Raw genomic sequence first — 19,847 nt, 5'->3', positions numbered from 1 at the left:
TGATCTACCTGGGAACTATTAAAATCGGTTAATTAATTTATTTCTGAGTTATTTTTCTTCCTCCAGACCTGCAAGAGACCAGCACCACAAAGGTAGCTTAGCGCTTTTGTTTTGTTCTGAGTCAACCTGATGGCAGCCTAATTAAAATGTTCTGTCACCCACACGGAGGGTATTTTTGAGTCATCCAAATACCTTTTAGGGACCATAGATTTTGTTCAGGGAGACCCTGAAGGAGTCTGTTTCCTAATCCAACATGACCATCATCAAATATTCCCCAGCTTAGAGTATTTTTTAAACTCCTGGTCAACAAAAGCAGCTGCTTTTATGGTTCGCAGATGGAGAAATTTATAGTCCGAGACTAATGGACCTTGGTTCATTTCCAAAAGCTCATGGCATTAGATGGTATTCATATTTAATTGATAACAGCCCAAACTTTAATACATCATTATATATTATAGATCATGCCATATGAAGTTATCAATTTTGTAATACGAGTACACCTTCACTATGTGTTATATTTGTGCAAATGATGTCAGAAAATGTTAGCACAGGAAGAAGGGGCCCTGGAGACCATCAACTCTTTTGCAGATGATATCAAATAAACAAGTATATACACACATGTGGACATGCAGAAAACTACAATAGCCAAGGCCTCTTGGCCTCATTCCACGACTTTTCTGTGTGTTTGTCCCCTGTTCAGGATTCATTTTTCACTGGTATTCTTGTCTCAGGCTCCAGCTCACCCTGTATTAGACTGACCCTTCTACTACTTCATGCATATTGCTCTCTGTTGCCTGCACAAAGATATGTCAGCTCCCTTGCCACCTGCCAAACCTTTCATGATCTCACATCATATCTCCTTTTATGTGCAGCTGTATATTGGCACTGCTGCTGCAAGCCCCACAGTACTGGGAAAGCTGCTGTTCCTTCTGTCTAGAAGTCCCTTCCCGACTCCCCACCCCCATTTTGATACATCTCTCTATTTTCAGCACTGAGGTTCCCCTAAGGAAGCCTATTCTTCCCACTCCTCCACAGTTACCACTCCTGGCTCTCTCAGGCATTTGAACTCTGCAGTACTTCTTTTGTTTCCTATGAATTTATTTGCAGGTTCCGAATACAAATATTTATGTCTTTCTCCACTAGATGGCGTGTATCTTCAGGGCAAAAATCTGTCCAACTTAAATCAGTGCCATTATAAGAGTAATAAACCTAACACAGTACCCAGTAAATAATAGGGATTAAATAATGTTTTCTTGAATTGAATAAAAGTGGCCTTTTTTTTTACATGATTTAACATACTCATAAGATAGCGAATAAATGATTAGCATCTATAAGAGCAACCTGCTGACCTGAGATCATTAACTATTCTCTTGACTCCTGGGTGTGTTGCAGACTTGTTGGTAGGTATCTGGTTACGCTGTTGTCTAGCACCTGAAGAAATTACAAATGTGTTTGATTAGAAGTGGCATGAAAAACAGTTAGATATTCACATGTAATCTTTGAATCTTGAATATGAGATTTTCTTATAAAATTTTATTGAACCAATTTTTGTGGACTTTTCCAAGTCAGTTAGCCTTGGTATTATATCCAAAGTGGCCTGAAAATGCACACATTATAACAGTATAATTTGACCAATATCCCTCCCCAGCACTTCCTCTCCCTCCCCACCTCCCACCCTCACACTTTCTTTGCCTGGGTTGGAGGCTTTTGCCTGTGAAACTCTGGGCAAGTCATTTAATCTGAGGTTTGTCCATCTGCTTAACCATGGGACTTATAGGACTAGGGTGAGGATTCAGAAAGTCTGTCATGATAATATCAAGCACTGCTGCTGTGTCCTGGTGAATTGTGTTTAGATTATAGAGCACCTCCAATCTTGTTTCAGTACAAGGCTTTGGAGTTAAACATTCCACGGTTTATTTATATTGGGATTTGATTTTAGTATTTAAACTCTGTCTCTGCAACTTAAAATAGACCTCATAATTTGACTCACCTCATAGATTTGTAGTGACGTTTGAATGAAAAATGCATGTAACCCATTCAGTACAGAGCTCAGCAAATAGTAGGAGCTTAATAAATGTTGATTGCTACAACAGTTGAAGAGAAAATTCCAGCTGTTCTAATGACAGAGATTACTCAGGAGACTAAAGAAAAAGGAACACCAGTTCTTCCATAGCATTTTTTTTCATTTATTACTTTTTATTTTCAAGTTAGTTTTGCTATAGCTTAGCAGAAAATAAATAACTAGTTATTTGCTGAGTTCATTGGTCTTGATGCTGTACTAATAAGATCCTAGGTGCTATCCAGGGCTTCCACCGGTTTTAGGCCATAAAATTAAAACTTTTAACCCTTCTAACCCTTCTAACCCTTCGACATGGGAAATTTATCTCATTATCTTGAGTGTGTAATAGTTCTCTGTAGAAATATCAATTAAGAACTAAGGTGCCATTGACGGACCAGTTCCTGACAGTGCAGAGTAGCTGTCAGCATTGTTCTCACATGAGTCAGCAGGCTCACGAGACGGTGAAGAAGACAACCATACTAGTTTGGGACTTCTTAGCTGTTTGGACACTGCTAGCTGCTCGAGGCTGCCCTGTGAAATGTTAGTGCTGTGCAGCCCCCATTCTGACAGGCAACTGTTCTGAGCATCTCAAGAACCATTTGAACATGTGAAAATTCTCTTTAGTTCCAAATCCTTTTCATTGTCCTCTCCACATCAGATTTTATTTTTAAGAAATATTTCAGAAAATTTTTCCTGTGTTCTCAAATTTGATATTTTCATATCTCATTTGAAAACATGTTTTAATTTCATTTTTTTTTACTTTATATTACAGTAGTTATATATAAAATCCATGAGACAGGCAACCACTTTATGGAAAATCCATGGGCACAGAACTGCAAAAATGTCTTGCACTCCTGTGTCGTTGCATTGAGAACAGGCAGAAGTTTACCAGGCTCCTCAGATATTTATATTTGTTCTAATTTAGTTTACTTTAGTAGTTGAATTTCAGCTGACCAGAACCTTACTGTCAGGAGACAAGCACAAATCAACTCCCTGGAGTCTTCTCAGTGCCTCCTCACACACCCCACCTGATTTTGATGTCCCTGGGCTCCCATGTGACAGAGGATTTTGTCAACTTGATGTTGTATCTGATCTGCCACTAATGCCCTTTTTCTGCATACAGAAGAAATCAAACATTCCCAAAGCAGTGAGACTCTTCTGTCTGAAGATGAATGGAAGGTGATAGTGCTGACGGGAAATACAGGGACAAAGGCCAATGTCACACTCTGGGTATATGGAGATGAAGGAGTCACTGGACCAATCAGTCTTAGCAAGGACAGCCCAGGGCAGCTCTTCCTTCCAAGACAGGAAGATGAGTTTCAGGTAAACAGAATCATCAACAACACTGTTCTGTGAAGTTTGCAGTGACATTTCTGAAATACAGAAAAGTGTGACTGTGTGTTTGTGTCCTATCTAAAATAAATCCTTAGTCTATTAGCATCCCCATCAGTTAGTTACGTTAATTCTTATTCTAGTAATCAAAGGAAACTGTTTCACTCACATATCTTACATAAGCAAGGAAACTTACAGGAGAAAAGTGTTTTCTTTAAAGACATTCATTTTAGGTCATCGTTTAGAAACTGGCCCCATAAACCATTAGCTTCAACTCAAGTTATAACCAGGTTATAAGCAATCTAGATTCTTCTGGTAATGAAAATCCGTCTTTTTTCTACTTGCATATATTTTTAGATGTTGCTCACCTGAGCTGTAGGGGTTTGAAATTATTTTCTTGGCATCTTTATGCACCAGATTCTAGAGCTCTGTCTGATGCCTATTCTAATCTCTCTTTTACTTCCTGGTGTTAGAGAACACTGTGCTTTGAATACAGCTGTTTGCCCCATCTTTGTTCCTCAGAGTGTTGGCCAAATTTCAATGAGGACAACTGCATTCTACTCCACTGATTCACACCCCACACCCTGCAGGGTGCCAGCTATCTAGTTCTTTGGTGCATTGTTAAACAGCAGTCATCTCCTCTGGAGAGTTCTCCTTTTGCATCTTGAGGCTGGCTAGAAAATAACAGAGAACCAGAAAGGACAACCAGGGCCACTAGACAAGGCTCTTGCGGGCTGCAGTACCTGGCTTTTAACTAATATTCCAAATGGTTTCTAAATCTTCAGACCCAAACTTGTCCATTCTACTTTCTCCGTCATTAAGTTAGAAGAAAAGTAGTCGTCTGCAGTCATGAAGGAGCACTTTGGCTCAAGGCACCTCATATGCAATGGATTTCCAAAGATTATTTGAAGATGATTGTTTAGAACTCAGAATGCATATATTATGATTAGATCCTAAGGCCATCCCACAGAAGCCTCATTTTTTCCATAATATACCTTATGGTGCATGTATTTATGATCTGATAAATCCTTTCTATGTTTTTTTCTGGAGAAATTTACCCAGCATTGAATCTTAGAATGGTATAGATGCTCATGATTGCACATTGGAATCACCTGGGGAGTTTTAAAAACGACTGATGACTGGTTCCACCTCCAGAGATTCTAGTTTATTTTTTCTGGGGTACAGCCTGGGCAGGGAGATTTTGAAAAGCTCCCCAGGTGATTCTAAAGTGCAGTCAAGCTTGAGAAATCTCATTACAACACCCGAATGTGGATCAGGTGAGCTGGGTTGGAGTCCTGGCTTCCCATATGTTAGCTGTGTGTGATGTTGAATACGGTCACTTCATTTCTCCAGGCCAGCATCGTCTTTATGGGTAGAATGGAGGCAATAAGATCCATCCTTTCTAAATTCCAGGGAAGTCTGATAACAAAAAGTGAAAATGTATAAACGTTAAAAAGAATTTATTGACATACAGGAAATGTAGTCAATTGGTTAAGAATGGAGGCTTTGTAGTTGTGGCTCCCAAATTCAAATTGAAATCAGCCTCTCACTAGTTCCCTAACCTTGATTTGATTGCCTGTCCTATGAATCCTGAGTTTCCGTTTTAGTTGAAGAAGAGGGTAATGATACTCACTCAAAAAGATTTCTGGGAAATTTAAAGAATATATGGGAATGTATGTGCTAGTCACATGCCTGGTAGATGGGAATACCCAACAGACGAAAAGTATCATTACAGTTGCCAAGAATTCTCCCTTTCCTGGTCGGAGGCATTGGGATATATTCCCTCCTGGACTCTCATTAACCATGAAGTGAGGGCAGAGGCTCATCCAGCTCTAAGCTGTCATCTCATTGGTGATCAGGAGTCTACTCAAGAGTTATATGGACTCCAGGCCAGCATTATCTGGGAGCTGGTTAGGTCTGCAGAATCTGACCCCCAAATCCAGTGGGATGGAACCTCTGAATTTTTCACCTCTGAATTTCTCTCTCATTCTCTTTTTCTTCCTTTCTATCAAAGGGAGCATAAAATCACTTTTGAGGACAGGTGGTACCTCTGACCAAACAGGCTTGAATTCCAGTTTTACTTTTGGAACTTACTGTGTTTCCAGCTGTGTGTCTCCAGACAAATGATTGAATGTCTTTGGATTTCTTCATGTGTTAAGGGAGACTCTTGGAAGAGCTTTCCTCTTCCCAAGGAAGAGAGCAGGCCTGTCCAGCACTTGCACCCTGGCTGGCACTTCTCACTGCTGCGTAGTTCAATCTGCGGTAACAGCAGACTTGCATGAAGTTACACGTTTGCTACCCGATGGCTCAGACACCTCTGTATTGTATTCACTTAGAATGTGGAGAACGGGGAAGTCTAGACTCAAGTTCTAAGAGATTCTTGAGACCACAGAAGGAGATCTAAAGGTTGGCTTACCTTTCAGAGATAAACCAGGTCTCAAATGAGGGCTCACTTTCTGCTTCTTCTGGTGGGAAGAGCCGGTCTTTGAGTTCTGTGGTTATGATCATCTCTGGGAATAAGAAAGTAGGAGGGGATTGAAATGGACCGTGAAGGATTAGCATCTCTCTTTTCCTCCCTTCCAGTCAACACCAGCATGATTTTTCCTAAAATGCTGCGGACACAGGCTCAGATCTGTTTTATTTGCTATATAGTTTGGGGGTGAGGTGAGGAGGATGTGGTGGTGAGCACTTAAAAAATAAAAATAAAAAAGAATCTCAAAGCAGAGAACATGGGTATGAAGTGGGAGTTTTGATATATTTTAGATCTCCTGACTGTTCCAACTGTGTTGGGATCTAGACCATAGGTATGCAATGATGTAAGTCAAACATAACCTGTGAGGAATACCTGCCTATTTGTCTCCAGTCTGTAGCATCAGATGGTTACTTATAGTAGAAATAAGGATGATGTTTATTGTCAATTCACTCATTAAATAATAAGGTGATAAAATATAGGTTTTAATCCTTATGGTTTAGTATCCTGGATGTATTTTCTTTTACTGAAAATGTCTGCTTATAAATCTCTTTCTCTAGGTTCTGTATTTCTCCAAGTTAGAAACTCTGCTGTTATTTTTTAATCTTTGCCTACTTGTGGCCTTGCACAATGTCTTGAATATTGTTTTAAAAAATCCTCATGAGTTGAAATGAGAATTTTGTGCAATAGCATTATGTCCTTTCGATAGAGGAAGGAGGAGAGACATAGAACACCATGTAGTACTTAGTGTGTAACAACCAGCTTTTCAGTTGAGCTTGAGGTAATTCTATGTCTATTTCTCCACACTATCTGGATTAACAAATACTCTAGGGTCATGTCCAAAACTAACTTTAGTTCCCCTAACCTGTGGGAAGGTTTGTTTGTCTTCCTTGAACTTACAACATCTATATCTTATCCTAGGAGGCAAAAAGAGAGGATTTTTCAGAGTGGAAGGAAGTTCTAGACTCATGGGGACTTTATTGTAGAAATTGCTGTATATTTAGCTTTTGTGTGTGAGGGTGTGTGAAAATTGATTTTTTTCCCATCTTAAAATAAGAGCCTATCTTTCTGTCATTGGAATTCAGAAAGTGTTGGCTTCCAGTGAGAAATGTGTGGTAGTCAGAGAACCGAGCATATGCATGTTTTTTAATCCTATTCTTTCATCTGACTCTTCCCTGCATATTTTTAGCCAAGTTTCAGGATATTTCTGTCTCATATTCTATGTCTGTGAAGTTCACTGATAGCTTGAGAGGACTTCATCTCTAGACCCTGAAAGGGTCCCTGAGAGCTTTTCATTCAACCATTAGCAATACAAAAAAAAAAAAAAAAAAAAAGAATGTGGAAGTTCAGTATGAAGAAAAGAAAATAAACAGCATGTTTAATTTTTAAATCTATGCAATTTGTTTTCTCCCTTGTATTTCATTCAGGTTGAAATAAGAAGGGTTGGAGAGATATATAAAATAAGAATAGGACATGATGGGACTGGCGGACAACCCGAGTGGAGCTTGCAGAGGGTAATCTTGTTTTTTGTTGAATGATTTGTAGTTATTCTATAATGAAAAGCCAGCAGGCCATGTAAAGCAATGAGAAAGATAACATATTTTACTAATTGCTGGATATAATGGGAAAAAATGTTTGAATATAACACTTTAAAATGTTTAAATGTTTTGTTTTTGTATAAGTTTGTTTAAATGGCATTTTTTAAGAGTGATATTGCAAAGGTATCCATTCGTCGAGGCAGAAAATTTGAAGAATACAGTAAAATGCAAGAATAAAAGTATGTTGTTATTCATTGATTTTAAGTGACTACTCTGGTAGTTTATGGTCTTAAAATCTTTTTTTTTTTGAATGAATCTCATATGCACATGACTTTCACTCTTTCCAAATATATATGTATATATGTATGTATATATATATATATGTATATATGTATGTATATATATATATAAAATATGTATATAACATGTAAATATGCATTGAGATTCATAAACACAAGTATACATTTATAATTATATTTTATATAAAAGTAAATGTTTTTTTCCTTTTTAATGAAATTGAATTATGCTATGTATGTACTTTTGGATTCTATTTATTTTTCCATTTTTACTTAATCATGGCCATAATTAGAAGTTTTTGTTCAGTGCTTATCATATGTCCACTGACTTATAAATACTACTATATTTTTGCCTGACCACAACTCTTTGATTTAGGTATCATTAATATCCCTGTTTTATAGTTAAGAAAACTAAGGCCTAATAAAATGAAATAATTTTAGAGGTCACTTAGTAAATTGTCTTATTTATTACATGATGGAATTGAATCTAGAGACTGAGGTCTTAAGCATGTTATTAACCCTAAGTTTACTTTCAAAAAGAGAGGTCACTGAGTGTGGTAGAGCATACCTATAATCCCAGTGGCTTGGGAGGCTGAGGCAGAAGGATCACAAGTTCAAAGTCAGCATCAGACTGGGGCTGTGGCTCAGTTTTCAGTTTTTGGGTGTCCCTAGGCTCAATTCCTGTACCAAAAAAAAAAAAGATGATAATTACTCTTGGTGGCCTTAATATTTTAAAATGGAAGCATTAGATTATAGGGAGTAAGATATTTTGAATTATAGAACATCTCTCCTTTCTAGCTTTAAATACGATGTCTTCCACTGATTCCTTTATAGTACATGATGTGTTACTTTAAAATGTTTGAGGCTTAAAAATGTGGATACCACTGATGGAATCTGACAAAATATTTTTCAATTTTAAGTGTTTCATAATCTTATCTATAATTTTTCTTATTATATCTTTGGTTGTCTAATGAAAGAAAATGAGAAAATGTTAATTTCACTGAAATATTTGTTAAATAGTTTTTTAACACACACATAATACAATGAAGCTTATTCCCTTTAGTACAGGAACAGGTGAGTACATTGCAGTCAGTCAAGTATTTCTTAGCATCTAATACACACCTGCCATTGTGCCAGATGCTCTGAGGAATGGGAGGAGATAATATATATTGAAAGATTTCAAAAGAGAAACAAGGAATGACCTATTATGAAGGGGATGCAAAAACCCATGTAAACTTCAAAGTTTTAGTAAAATTACAACCTTTATTCTTGTGTATTCCTGGGAAGGTCATAAAAAAAACCTTACTTATGAGTTAAGTTATTCTGTAGTCACTGGTGTACATTGTACTTTCTCTGGGGCCTTTGAGGAGGGTGTTGAAGGTTGTTTTATGTTTTTTTTTCCTATAACAACATACCTACCTGAGTCTGGGTGATTTATAGAGGAAGGAAGTGTATTTAGCTTGTAATTCTGGAGAAATCCTGGTTGCTGCATTTATAAAGGTTTCATGCTGTACATGGTGACAAAAAGTGGAAGGACAAGTGAGCACCTAGAAAAAGACAAAAGATGGTCTTGCTTTGAAATAACTTACTCTCACAGTAACTAATCCAGTCCTGTGAGAACTGCATTAATCCTCCCTAATGACATGGTCACCTCCTAAAGGCTCTGCCTCCCAACACTGCCACAATGACAATCAAATTTCAACATGACTTTTGGAGGGACAAATCCTATTCCACCATAGAAAGATGAACAGCCACATCACCATAAACATAGTGACTCTCCAACTAGATGGAAGAACTTCTCGAGCAGAGGGTGTTGGAAGAAGGAGCACTGAGTTCCTGGAACTAAGGGAGGGATTCCTCTGCTCAATGATAAAGGCTTCTGAAAAGATCAAAGTGGGTGAGACATTAATTAACCAATTCAACAAATGAATTGAGCAGCTAGAACTGTAATGAAACACCAAAATGTTTTGAAAGAAGAGACATTTTTCAGCACTTAATTTGTTTTTATCTTGAAGTGATTTTTAAGTTTATATGAAAAATTAAAGAATAGAAAAACATTACCTGATTTCACCCAGATTTGCCAGTTGTTTAAACTTATGCCCCATTTAGTTTATTATTCTGTGTTACAATTTGTGTATGTGTGTGTTTTCACCATTTGAGAGACGTTATTGATGAATTCTAATTGTACTTTTAGCATGTGTGTGTCTTATTCATCATAAACTGTTTACCAAGTTTAGCATCCATTGATAATTCTTGCCTGAATCAGTTATTACTATGATGGTTCCCAAATGATAATTTTTTGATCCTGTTGTTTTTTTTTTCTCCTTTTATTGTCAGGCTACTAATAGACAGAGCTTTCCAATCTTTTGGTCTTAAATCTCTCTTTTTTTGTGCGCGGGCGCACACACACAAAAATGTAGGTTCTGTAGTTTCTATGGATTCAACCAAACATAGATGGAAAATATTTTTTAAAAAATTGTGTCTTTGTACATAGACATTTTCTTTACTTATCCTGTAAGCAATATAGTGTGACAATTTTTTATGCAGCATTTATATTGTAGCAGTTATTATAAGTAAGCTAGAGATAGTTAAAGCTGTATGGGAGGATGTAAATAGGTTATATGCAAACACCATGCCCTTTTATATAAGGGACTTGAACGTTCATGGATGCAGTAAATCCCCTGTGTACCAAGGGATGATTCTGCCAGCATCTACTTATAGATTTTTATTTTATTTTATAGGTTTCATCTATTTTTATCATCATCTTTTGATGCTGAAATCTTCCTTAATTTGGCACTTTAAGCTTACATATCATTTTGACCTCTCACTATCCATTCTATGAAGGCTACTTTACTTTTTCACATAAAAAGACATTTTAGGCTCATCTAGTTATTTCTTTCCCCAGCTCTGGAATGAACTATTATTTTCCAGAAGCCCTAGTTTCTTTTAGCGCAGAATGGTATTTATAAACCAATATTTATTCGAGACATACAGGGAGAATTTATTATTTTTTCCCTTTAATGCCCACCCACCCATGCCCAGGGGCTACTTCCTCTGATGTGATAACCTGGCTGTGCATCTGCCTTCCCAAGATTCTCTCCACTAAATGTTTCCATGGTGAAATGAGTATGTGAAACACTGAGCTTTTCATTCTTTTCTCGGAGAGTCAGAGTGCATTATAAATATAGTAAAGGCTCTGAGATGCCCTCTGGTAAAGAAATCTGTTTAACAGCATTTCCAAAACTAAATTCACCATGGGACCATATTTTTTTTTCAGGTAAAATCTATTAACATCCTATGAAAGAAATATTGTGTATTATTGTAGAGGCTTGAGGTGTTTGGGAGCTGATCTAGGGAAAAGCTATGACCATAGGGCAGAGACGGGAGCACACACAAATTTAATTGGGTAATGCTTTGAAAAGTTTGGTGTAGGGGAAGTTCCTCCCAGCGGGGTCCTTCTGGAAGCTTCCCTGCCTTGTGAGGAAAGGAGGCAACAAAGCTCCCAGGAGTCTGGGTGGAGTGTCAGCAGGGAGTGTGCGTGTCTAGGAGTTCCCTCGGGCTGTGGTGATAGTTGGGGTCTCATAACAGTAGCCATATCTTACAAATTGAGTAGCATCAGGGTGAGATTTTGTGGGGCATGCAGAGCAGGCAGCCTCCAAGTAGCTAAAGATTTACTTTGGGGATTTTTATTTTATTATAACAAAAATCTGGGATATTTAAAAAAGGTATTAGATATGTAAAAACTTGAGTTTGGTGTTCATGAACTTTTGCCCTAATGGGTCTCAGCCTGCATGAAGAAATAAACAATGTAGGGGCCAATGTACACAAGCCATCTTTGGCTCATTTACATAAATAACAATTATATGCTAGGAAAAACACTTTTATGTTTGTATGAATCCAATCATAGCTAACAATATAGAAGGGTTTATAATTTACACGACTTAGAAAATGACCAACTAATATGCTAACCTGTTCTTTTGAGCTGTCTAGGCCAGTGAGAGATCCACAAGAGGTGATCAACACTAGATCCCAAGGTGCCACTTCTAACCTAGAAATAGCAAGGTGGGTGAATGATTGGGTGATGATGGTACATCTGAGAGAAAGGGATTGATTCAATATAGATCCAGCCTTAGTTATTGCAATGATACAAAATTAGAGTGAACATTGGTCTGTTTCAATCTAGGTGGAGAACAAGATTGAGTAGCAAATAAGTTAGAGAGCAGGTAAAAGCCCAACTACATGCTCAAGCCTTAGTAGTAGTGGGTTTCCAATGAGAAAGATGAATGTGTTCCCTAGAGGAACTGGGAAACCTTTGTGGACAGAGGGCACCTCAGAGAATAGAGAAGTGTGAGTCAGGGCAAAGCTGGGAATGGCGAGTGGAATGTGAAATGCATGTTACCTGTTTCATTTATCAGTGGTGCCTGGGGATGGCCAAGAAATATTGTATTGCTATATATGTAAAAGTGTTTTTTTTTTTTTTTTTTGCCAATGAGAAGGAAAGTGCCTGTTTGCAAAACTGGAAAGTTTTCTTGTGTTTGGGCTTTAAATAGACTGGAATTTATCAGACATGAGTTGCTTGACCTTGTTTAGGTAGGTGAAGTTTATAATAGACTTTAGATCTTTCATCACCATTTCTCTCATTCCTAGTCAGGTGTGTAGGAATAATTCTGTGTTGATCATTACCATCTTCTGTATCACAAGCTCCAGTCATTATTTATTTTCTCAGTATTTCATAATTGCACCGGAAATTTATTACTATGCAATGTGAAGTTTTATTTGTCGGTATTCATTTGCTCTGTGGCACAATTCGGTAATTTTTTTGTGTATTCTACATAGCCTTCTTAATCAATATTTTCCTTTTATTATATTGCATGGGCCATGCTAGTCAAATTAACTTTATATTTTAGGACAAGTCAGAATCAAAACTATTTTTGTTTACGTTTCAGTGTGTCAGGGTATAAGGAAGAGAGGAATAATTCTTTCTTTGGGCTTTGATGCTAAAATAAACAATAGCACAGATGCATAAAAGTGTATATAAATGTACTCATATTCAGAAATTTCATCAAATGAAGCCAACGCACCCACTATGCAGAAGGGTTCTGCTAGATATTTGAATATACCCACATGACTGAGATACAGTTCTTGTCTTCAAAGTGTTCATTCCACCATTAACCTGATTATAAGCCATATTCTGTTTCGGTTTTCCTTTAGAGTAGTAATTTTAATTCTCTTAAACCAGTGAAATTACCTCTTTATCTCTCATTCTGCATCTGTCTTCTGAAAGATTTATGGAAGGAACTAAATTGATTTCTCCCTTTCTCTCAGGTTCTGAGCAGAAAGGTTGGGTAACCTGAGAGGTAATATAACCTCAGTGTTGAATTTTAGTATGTTAATTCAGACATTGTAAGTATCACCATATGTCTGTTCCAGTCAGCTATTTTTAGTACTTGTATTTAACTACTTGGCTGAAATTTCTTAAAGCAATCCAGGAATTTTAAGTTTCTAAGAAACCAGGAGTGAGTGTTTTAATGGTACTGTTCTCTTGTGAAACAACTAATATTTGTTGTTGTAAATCAGCAGGGGCAGATCAGCAAATGAACTCTAGTTTCTATTGAGGCCATTTCTAAGGTTGTTTCTTTTCATTTAGGCAATTAAAGCAAATGCTGAATATTTTATGTGATAAAGACTCTAGGTTTCCTTCTTAATTCATTTTTTAAAAAGGAAAATATTTTTGGAAATTCCCTTTGTCTTTCCTTCATTTATTTCAACCAACCTTAAGTTTGGCTTTGAAGCTTGGTATCAGTAGACTTTTTTTTTTCTGTCATATTGACCTTTTGTACTACTTAATGTTTGGTAGTTCTGTTTTAGAGCTAAAGCAAAAGTCATGGCTTTGGGTCTTTTTAATATAGACTGAATAATTTGAGATGATGCCTTAATCTGAAAGTCAGTCGGAAATACCATTTTTTAGAAATAAATGGTTGATTCTGTAATGATCAAAGGCTTGTCTCTTATAAGTTCAGAATATCATAACGTCCACCATTATGAGGATATGTACCATGAGGGTTTACCCCCACTTGTTATGATGAACTATTTATAGCCATAACTTCTTGTAATTACCAGTAAGATCTCGTTGGGGAAATTATTATTAGGGGAAATCCAGTGCTTCCAAGAAGTGTTTGTTGAAATTATTTCCTGTATCCTAAGTTAAAATGGGTGAAAACCTACTTTTTTGCATTATATTTAGATTTTGAGCTGGGCTAGCTACCCCGTTTCCTGACACTCTGGCAATGTAAGGCTCTTGGTCTTAGTGGTATATCTGTGCTATCATACTGAGTTTCAGACTTTTCTTTTTCCATGATTATATGGTTAGAGGTCTTCTTGGAGGTATGACTTGTTATCCTACACATATTAATACACATTAATCAACTATGCTATCTAGTGTCCAAAAAAACTATAATAAAATATTAATCTAAGTCACTAAATTCATTCCAATTCAACTTTTGGATCATTTGAGCCCAAATAAAATGGCTATAACTGAACATAGTAAGAAAATAATTATCTTTGAATATTAGAAAAAAATAGAAATGCATTTTAACAAATGCTGTCAGGTAAAACTAATACTTGTTTTTGAATTTTACGTTTTCTGTTTTTTTTTTCTTCTGGCCATTGGCTGTGATTATTTTAAATTAGGGTAATAAATTTTAGAGTTGAAATCAAAAGACTTGAAAGATGTTTAGTTTCTCAAAGGTCATCATTTTCTCTGAGTTTTCCCTGTTGCAAAATAAAGCTCAATTATGCTTGCTCTGTCTCACAAGTTGTGCAGATCAGGTGAAAAAATTAGGTGAAGCTCAAGCAGCACTCTTTATTCCCCAACTCAGCCTACTTTTCCCTCTCTCACCATACCCTTAGTTATCCAAGCCAGAACCCTGCAGATTTTTGTAGATTGATTCATTCTCTTGCCTCCAAAATCCAATCCCTAAGGAAACTGTGGACTATTACTGAAGCTTACCTTGATTTTATCTATTTTCTCCATCTTGTCACTATTTTCTCCATCTCGGCCCAAGTTGCCATATTTTCCTTCCCTCTGCTTTGAGTCTCCCACCATAGCTGTCCAGCTTCTTTGGTTCACCTGCTGTGTCCAGGCTTCAGAGAGCAGGCAGAGGGATCTTTCCTTGGCATTAGTCTCATTAGATTTTCCCCTGTCTAATCTGTCCCCTGTCTACTTCCCTGAACTGTTTTTACACCTCTCTGCCTTGTCCATGATGCTGAAGCCACAGTAGTCTTCTTCAGAGTGGTCTTTGCCTCATCACCCAAAGGGAGCACCCAGTGGCTCTTGATCACATCAGCCTTGCTTATTTGCTTTATAACATGTCACTCATCTGATATTTATGATCTGTTTATTGTCTGACTTCTACTAAAAAGTGAGTAACACTAGAAGAGTTTTTTTTTTTTTTTTTTTGGTCATAGCCAAGTCCTAGAACAGTGCCTATCAGGTAGTAGATGATGTTGGATAAGTATTTGTGGAATGAATAGCTTCACAGAATACGTTTTGTTCACTTAGTAAATGTTTATGATTAATCTGTCATGTTAGTATTAATTGAAGGGGAATCAGACAGTTGTGCTTGTTTTTTAGGGAATGGGGGATAGACTTGCGTGGCTGAGCCTTGGTGCATGGGAAGGGCAAATGAAGACACAGCCTGGAGAGTCAGAGGTCTGGCCCATTCACACTAGGGCACTGAGAGGAGGCCGGTGCTGGGGCATTGGCTCAGTCCACCTGTCAGCTGGTTCTGCACATGCTACCTGTGACTTGGATAAATTGATTCAAACACAAAAAAGAGCTCTCTTGAAACCTCTGATTCCTCTGATACTTTGAATTAAATAGGGTCATAAGTTTTGGTGGATTTTCTAGTATTATTAACCTAACATGCTCCATATAAGCTCCAGGCAGTCTTAAAGATTAGCTAGGAAGGAAATGGCTTTATTTATTTATTAATTTTTATTTTGAAGTTTTAAGGCATCTCATAAATATTTCTAGTTCCTTTTCATTTTTAGTTGCTTCTTCATTTCAGGGTTCCAGAAAGTACCATTGAAGGGAAAGAAAAAGTTCTGAAATACAGTGAGAAAAATAGTTCGTTTTTGAGGATTTTCCACTTCAGTGAGCAACAGGAAGTATCAGTTTCTTCTCACAAAATCTCCAGTCAAATGCTTAATCTCAAAAGACTCCAGCAGTTTAGAGAAACATCCTCAAAGTTGTGCCAGCTTATTTGAACCAAGGATAAATTCATGTACTTGATAGTCCCTCTGTCAATTGTAAAAACCATCTCTGATCCTCCGTGTCCGGGTGTTGTAACACATAGGGTGTTTGTACAAGGCACAGGAGGGAAAATGGAGAGATTTAGTGTCCAGTGTTGACTCTGTATCTGATTGGAAGGGATACTTAAAGTGTTCTCTGAAAACACATGGAAACCTTATTTTATTTTTGTGTTTCTGACTCCAGAGAGAAAATACTAATGGCCGACCTTGGAACTCCCTCTGCCCTCCCCCAAACCAGATATTGTAAAGTACATTTAATTGTCTAATGCATGTCTTGGTGAATATTTTTTTTCGGAGGAGAAGTATTACACATATTTTCGTTTTATGGAACAAAGGTTTATAACACTTCAGAACAGAATTCCTAAAAGCAGTTTTCTCAACTTTTCTCTTTCTTGATTGTACATCTAGAGTCAGACCACCGGCCATGTGTGTAGCTCTCAGAAAGTTTTGTGTATGTTTGTGTGTGTGTGTATGTTTAAACTTTGATATTTTATCATTTCTTCTCTAAGCTTAAGGAAAAAAATAAGATGAATTTTGGGTTAAATAAACACATGAAGGGTGTTTTATAAGCAAAGTACAATATAGATTGTAATGATTATTGTTGGCTATTGTATTCAGTCACAATGTTAATGGTCAGGAGAGAAGTGGAGCCATATTAGCGTAGCTGATTCACTCCCTGCATGACTCTGAGTGTTCTGCACAGGGATAGCATCCCTTCTTCCTACCCAATCCTATCCTTATTGTGCTGGTTATCTTGATTGACATTAAAGATAGGCAGAGAGGACAGTTAGGGAAAGGATAAAGGCATTATCAAGAGAGGTTAACCATGGAGGAGAGCTGAAATGGTGCTAGCACCTGCGGTCTGGAGAGGAATGGACACCCTTTTCCTTATGTGTTCTTGCCTGAGGTAAGAGGATCAGACTGGGAGCTATCTCAGGGAAGCTGTGCAAGGATTCTATAGCTGGGGACCTGGGAGACAGGTGTCTATTTCTCTAATTAATTTTGATGCTCCTACTAGGAACAATAAACATATATTAAACACTCAGGATTTACATTACCACATTTAATGCTTATACCACCACTAAGTAGATACTATAATTCATCCAGTTGAAAAAAATTGAGACTTTGAGAAGACAAGTCACTCTCCTTGTCACAGAGCTAGTATGTGGATTTAGGAAGCAGTGGTCTGACTGCTTGGCATCTTTACCACCCTCTTCTTTTGCCAGCCTGGAAATCCAGCTGTTCTGAAAGGACACTCCCTTAGGAGACACCTGGGTTCCAAGGCCCACTCTTTGGAAGGCTTTTCTTTGAGAGAGAAATTTCTGTGTCTAGTCACTGGTAGTTTGCAAACTGTTTCTATAAGGTGTCTTCATCTCATTTTTTGTACATGAAACACTCTTCAATCTAGTGAGACCGGTTATGACACCAGTTTTCTAAACAAGGACCTGAGGATCGCAAGTCATCTGTCCAACTTCTACTCAGCAAGGCTATCCACCTGGGAGGTAGCAGTGAGGATAGAAAGCAAGGTCCTTTGAACCCAATTCCACTTCTGTTCTACTTGCTGCATTCCTTTTTCTGATTCCTGCCATGAACTAACACATGACTGGGCTTATACACTGTATTCTTCTAAGAATTCAGTCCTCTTTTATAACTTTAACAATTAAAAATTTTTTTTGCATTTGAAAATAAATACAACTGAAGATAAGATCTATGTCTGTCTACCTCTTCTGTATTTACTTTTATCACTCTGTTTAATTATGGAATTATTTATTAGGCAATGGTTTATTTTGATATCCCAGGATTTTTGAACCTTGGCACTATTGGCATTTGGGGCTGGATAATTGTTTATTGTTGGGGGCTGTGCTGTGCACGGTAGAATGTCGAGCATTATCCCTGTCCGCTGTCTACTGAGTGCCAGGAGCAACCTCCATAAATGAGTTGTAACAACCAAAAATGTTTGAGCATACTGCCACATGCCCCCGGGGGGAAAATCTCACCCCATTGAGAACCATTGCCATATCCTTTTATAGCTTTGTAAAGAATGAACAAACTTAGATTCTTTGTTTTACTCTTTTGAGGCATTATGAATTTGAGGGTAAACGGAGCTCATCTGGAGTCCCCACCCCAGAGGGTTTCTAGTGGTGACAGTGGGATTGAGCTTACATAAAATCAGTGGAACTGTCACCAATGAGTACCTCTGAGGTGAAAATCACAGTGGTACTCAGAAACCAGGGGCTTCCTGCAAGTTTCCATGGAGGGTTTAATGTGGTGGAAGAACATAATGGGGTTTTAGGAAAAGTAAACTTGTAAGAGCCTTGTATGTCATGGAGAAAGCTTCAAGTACAGAATCTAAAAGACTCTCATTCATCTGTGTATGACCCCTGTTTATCATCATGATGAAACAATGTGACCCATCTGAAATTCTTCTATCCTGATTGCTACATTATTTAGAATCTATTCACAACTTAGTGTGAATTAATTAATATACTTCTTTTTTGTACGTTTCACATTATATTTTAAATATTTTGAATCTGTACCTCACAGACAATCTATAAAATCCCCCTAATGGTAGAGAGCATTTCTCTTAAACTTCCAACTATACCTGTGCCGTGCTCTGTGTATCTGCATAAGAAACGTCGGTGTGATGAGGCTGAGGGTCTTGTATTCCCCCTCTCAGAGTCATCTGCCACACACACATAGCAGGACAAGGTGCTGCCCTGCGTCTTTGGTTAGTTCTTTTTGTTTAGGAATTCCGTTTTCTGGCTCCTCAGGGTTAGGTTCATCTATTTAGCTTTAGGGGAGAACATCTCTTTTTGCTCTAAATAGAGCAAAGTAATAAACTCATTGACTCAAGGAAGGGAAATAAATTGGATTAGACACCCTCTCTGATTGCTAAAACCTTAGCAACAAGGGGACTAAAGACAGAACTTCAAGTATAGGATGGGGACACTCTTCTTTCATTCCCTCACCACCAGCCTCTCTAGTTTCAAAGTCGATGACCCAGGCTCTGTGTCTTAGGACTATTGGAACAACAGAAGTTGATTATGATTAGACTGAAGGCTAAAAATAATGGAATTGGAGCATTGTATCTGATTGGGACCCAAAAGCATATGGATCCTTATGACTGCTCCCTTTCACCTGGTGTCTTGAATTTTTCCATCTAATTTTCTTAAAGTGTGATACAACCTAGTGGACATTTGCAAGTTCAGTAGAATGTATTATATTAACCTCTTTTATATTTATCCATGTAAAAACACATAAATCTGGCTCATGTTAATATGAAGAATTTATACAGTTTATATAAAGTTTTCCACACTTCTTACATATAATATCATCTATTCTCTACCACTTTGTGAGATGGTTATTATATGTTGGAAAACTGTTCTTTTCAGGATCTCTTCCCTGGAGCAAGTAAAGATGCAAGCAGGATTTGTAATGATTTGTATGAATTAGTCTTATTATTTGTATTGTTAAATACCCATTTCATTGAGCTACTCAATCTTCATTCAACAAGAAAACCAAGGACTGACTTGCGAGAGCTTGAGGAATGACCAACATAAGAAGGACTTGGTCCTTTCCCTCAAGTCCAAAAAGGGTGTGACGTCATGAATGGATAGGCTGCCAGGGATCCAAAAGGAGGGTTGCCTGGCCAGACTAGGGATCATAAAAGACTTCTCAGAAAAGGACACATCTAAGCTCTGTCATGAAGGATGGGTCAACTCATCCAGGTAGAGTCAGAAGAATGCTGTTCTGAGTAAAGAAAGCAGTATGTATGAAAACCCTGATGAGAAGATATGCATCCGGGTTGCAGAACCACGAGCAGTTCACTAGAACCAGAG

The 19,847-nt window shown here is 37.6% G+C and overlaps 1 protein-coding gene across 1 annotated transcript in view; it reads left to right on the top strand.

Moving 5' to 3' along the window:
• The window catches only part of Rp1 (RP1 axonemal microtubule associated), a 163,758-nt gene that overhangs the window by 120,217 nt on the left and 23,694 nt on the right, over positions 1-19,847 (top strand). Inside the window, exons 17-18 of the mRNA XM_077801313.1 lie at positions 3,183-3,382; positions 7,289-7,375. Of these exons, the coding sequence (XP_077657439.1) occupies positions 3,183-3,382; positions 7,289-7,375 (287 nt within the window). The remainder of the gene's footprint in view (positions 1-3,182; positions 3,383-7,288; positions 7,376-19,847) is intronic.

Source organism: Urocitellus parryii, chromosome 7 (assembly GCF_045843805.1).
Source record: "Urocitellus parryii isolate mUroPar1 chromosome 7, mUroPar1.hap1, whole genome shotgun sequence".
Classification (NCBI taxonomy): domain Eukaryota; kingdom Metazoa; phylum Chordata; class Mammalia; order Rodentia; family Sciuridae; genus Urocitellus; species Urocitellus parryii.
Note: the sequence above shows the minus strand (reverse complement) of the source record. Positions and strands in the feature narration are given on the sequence as shown.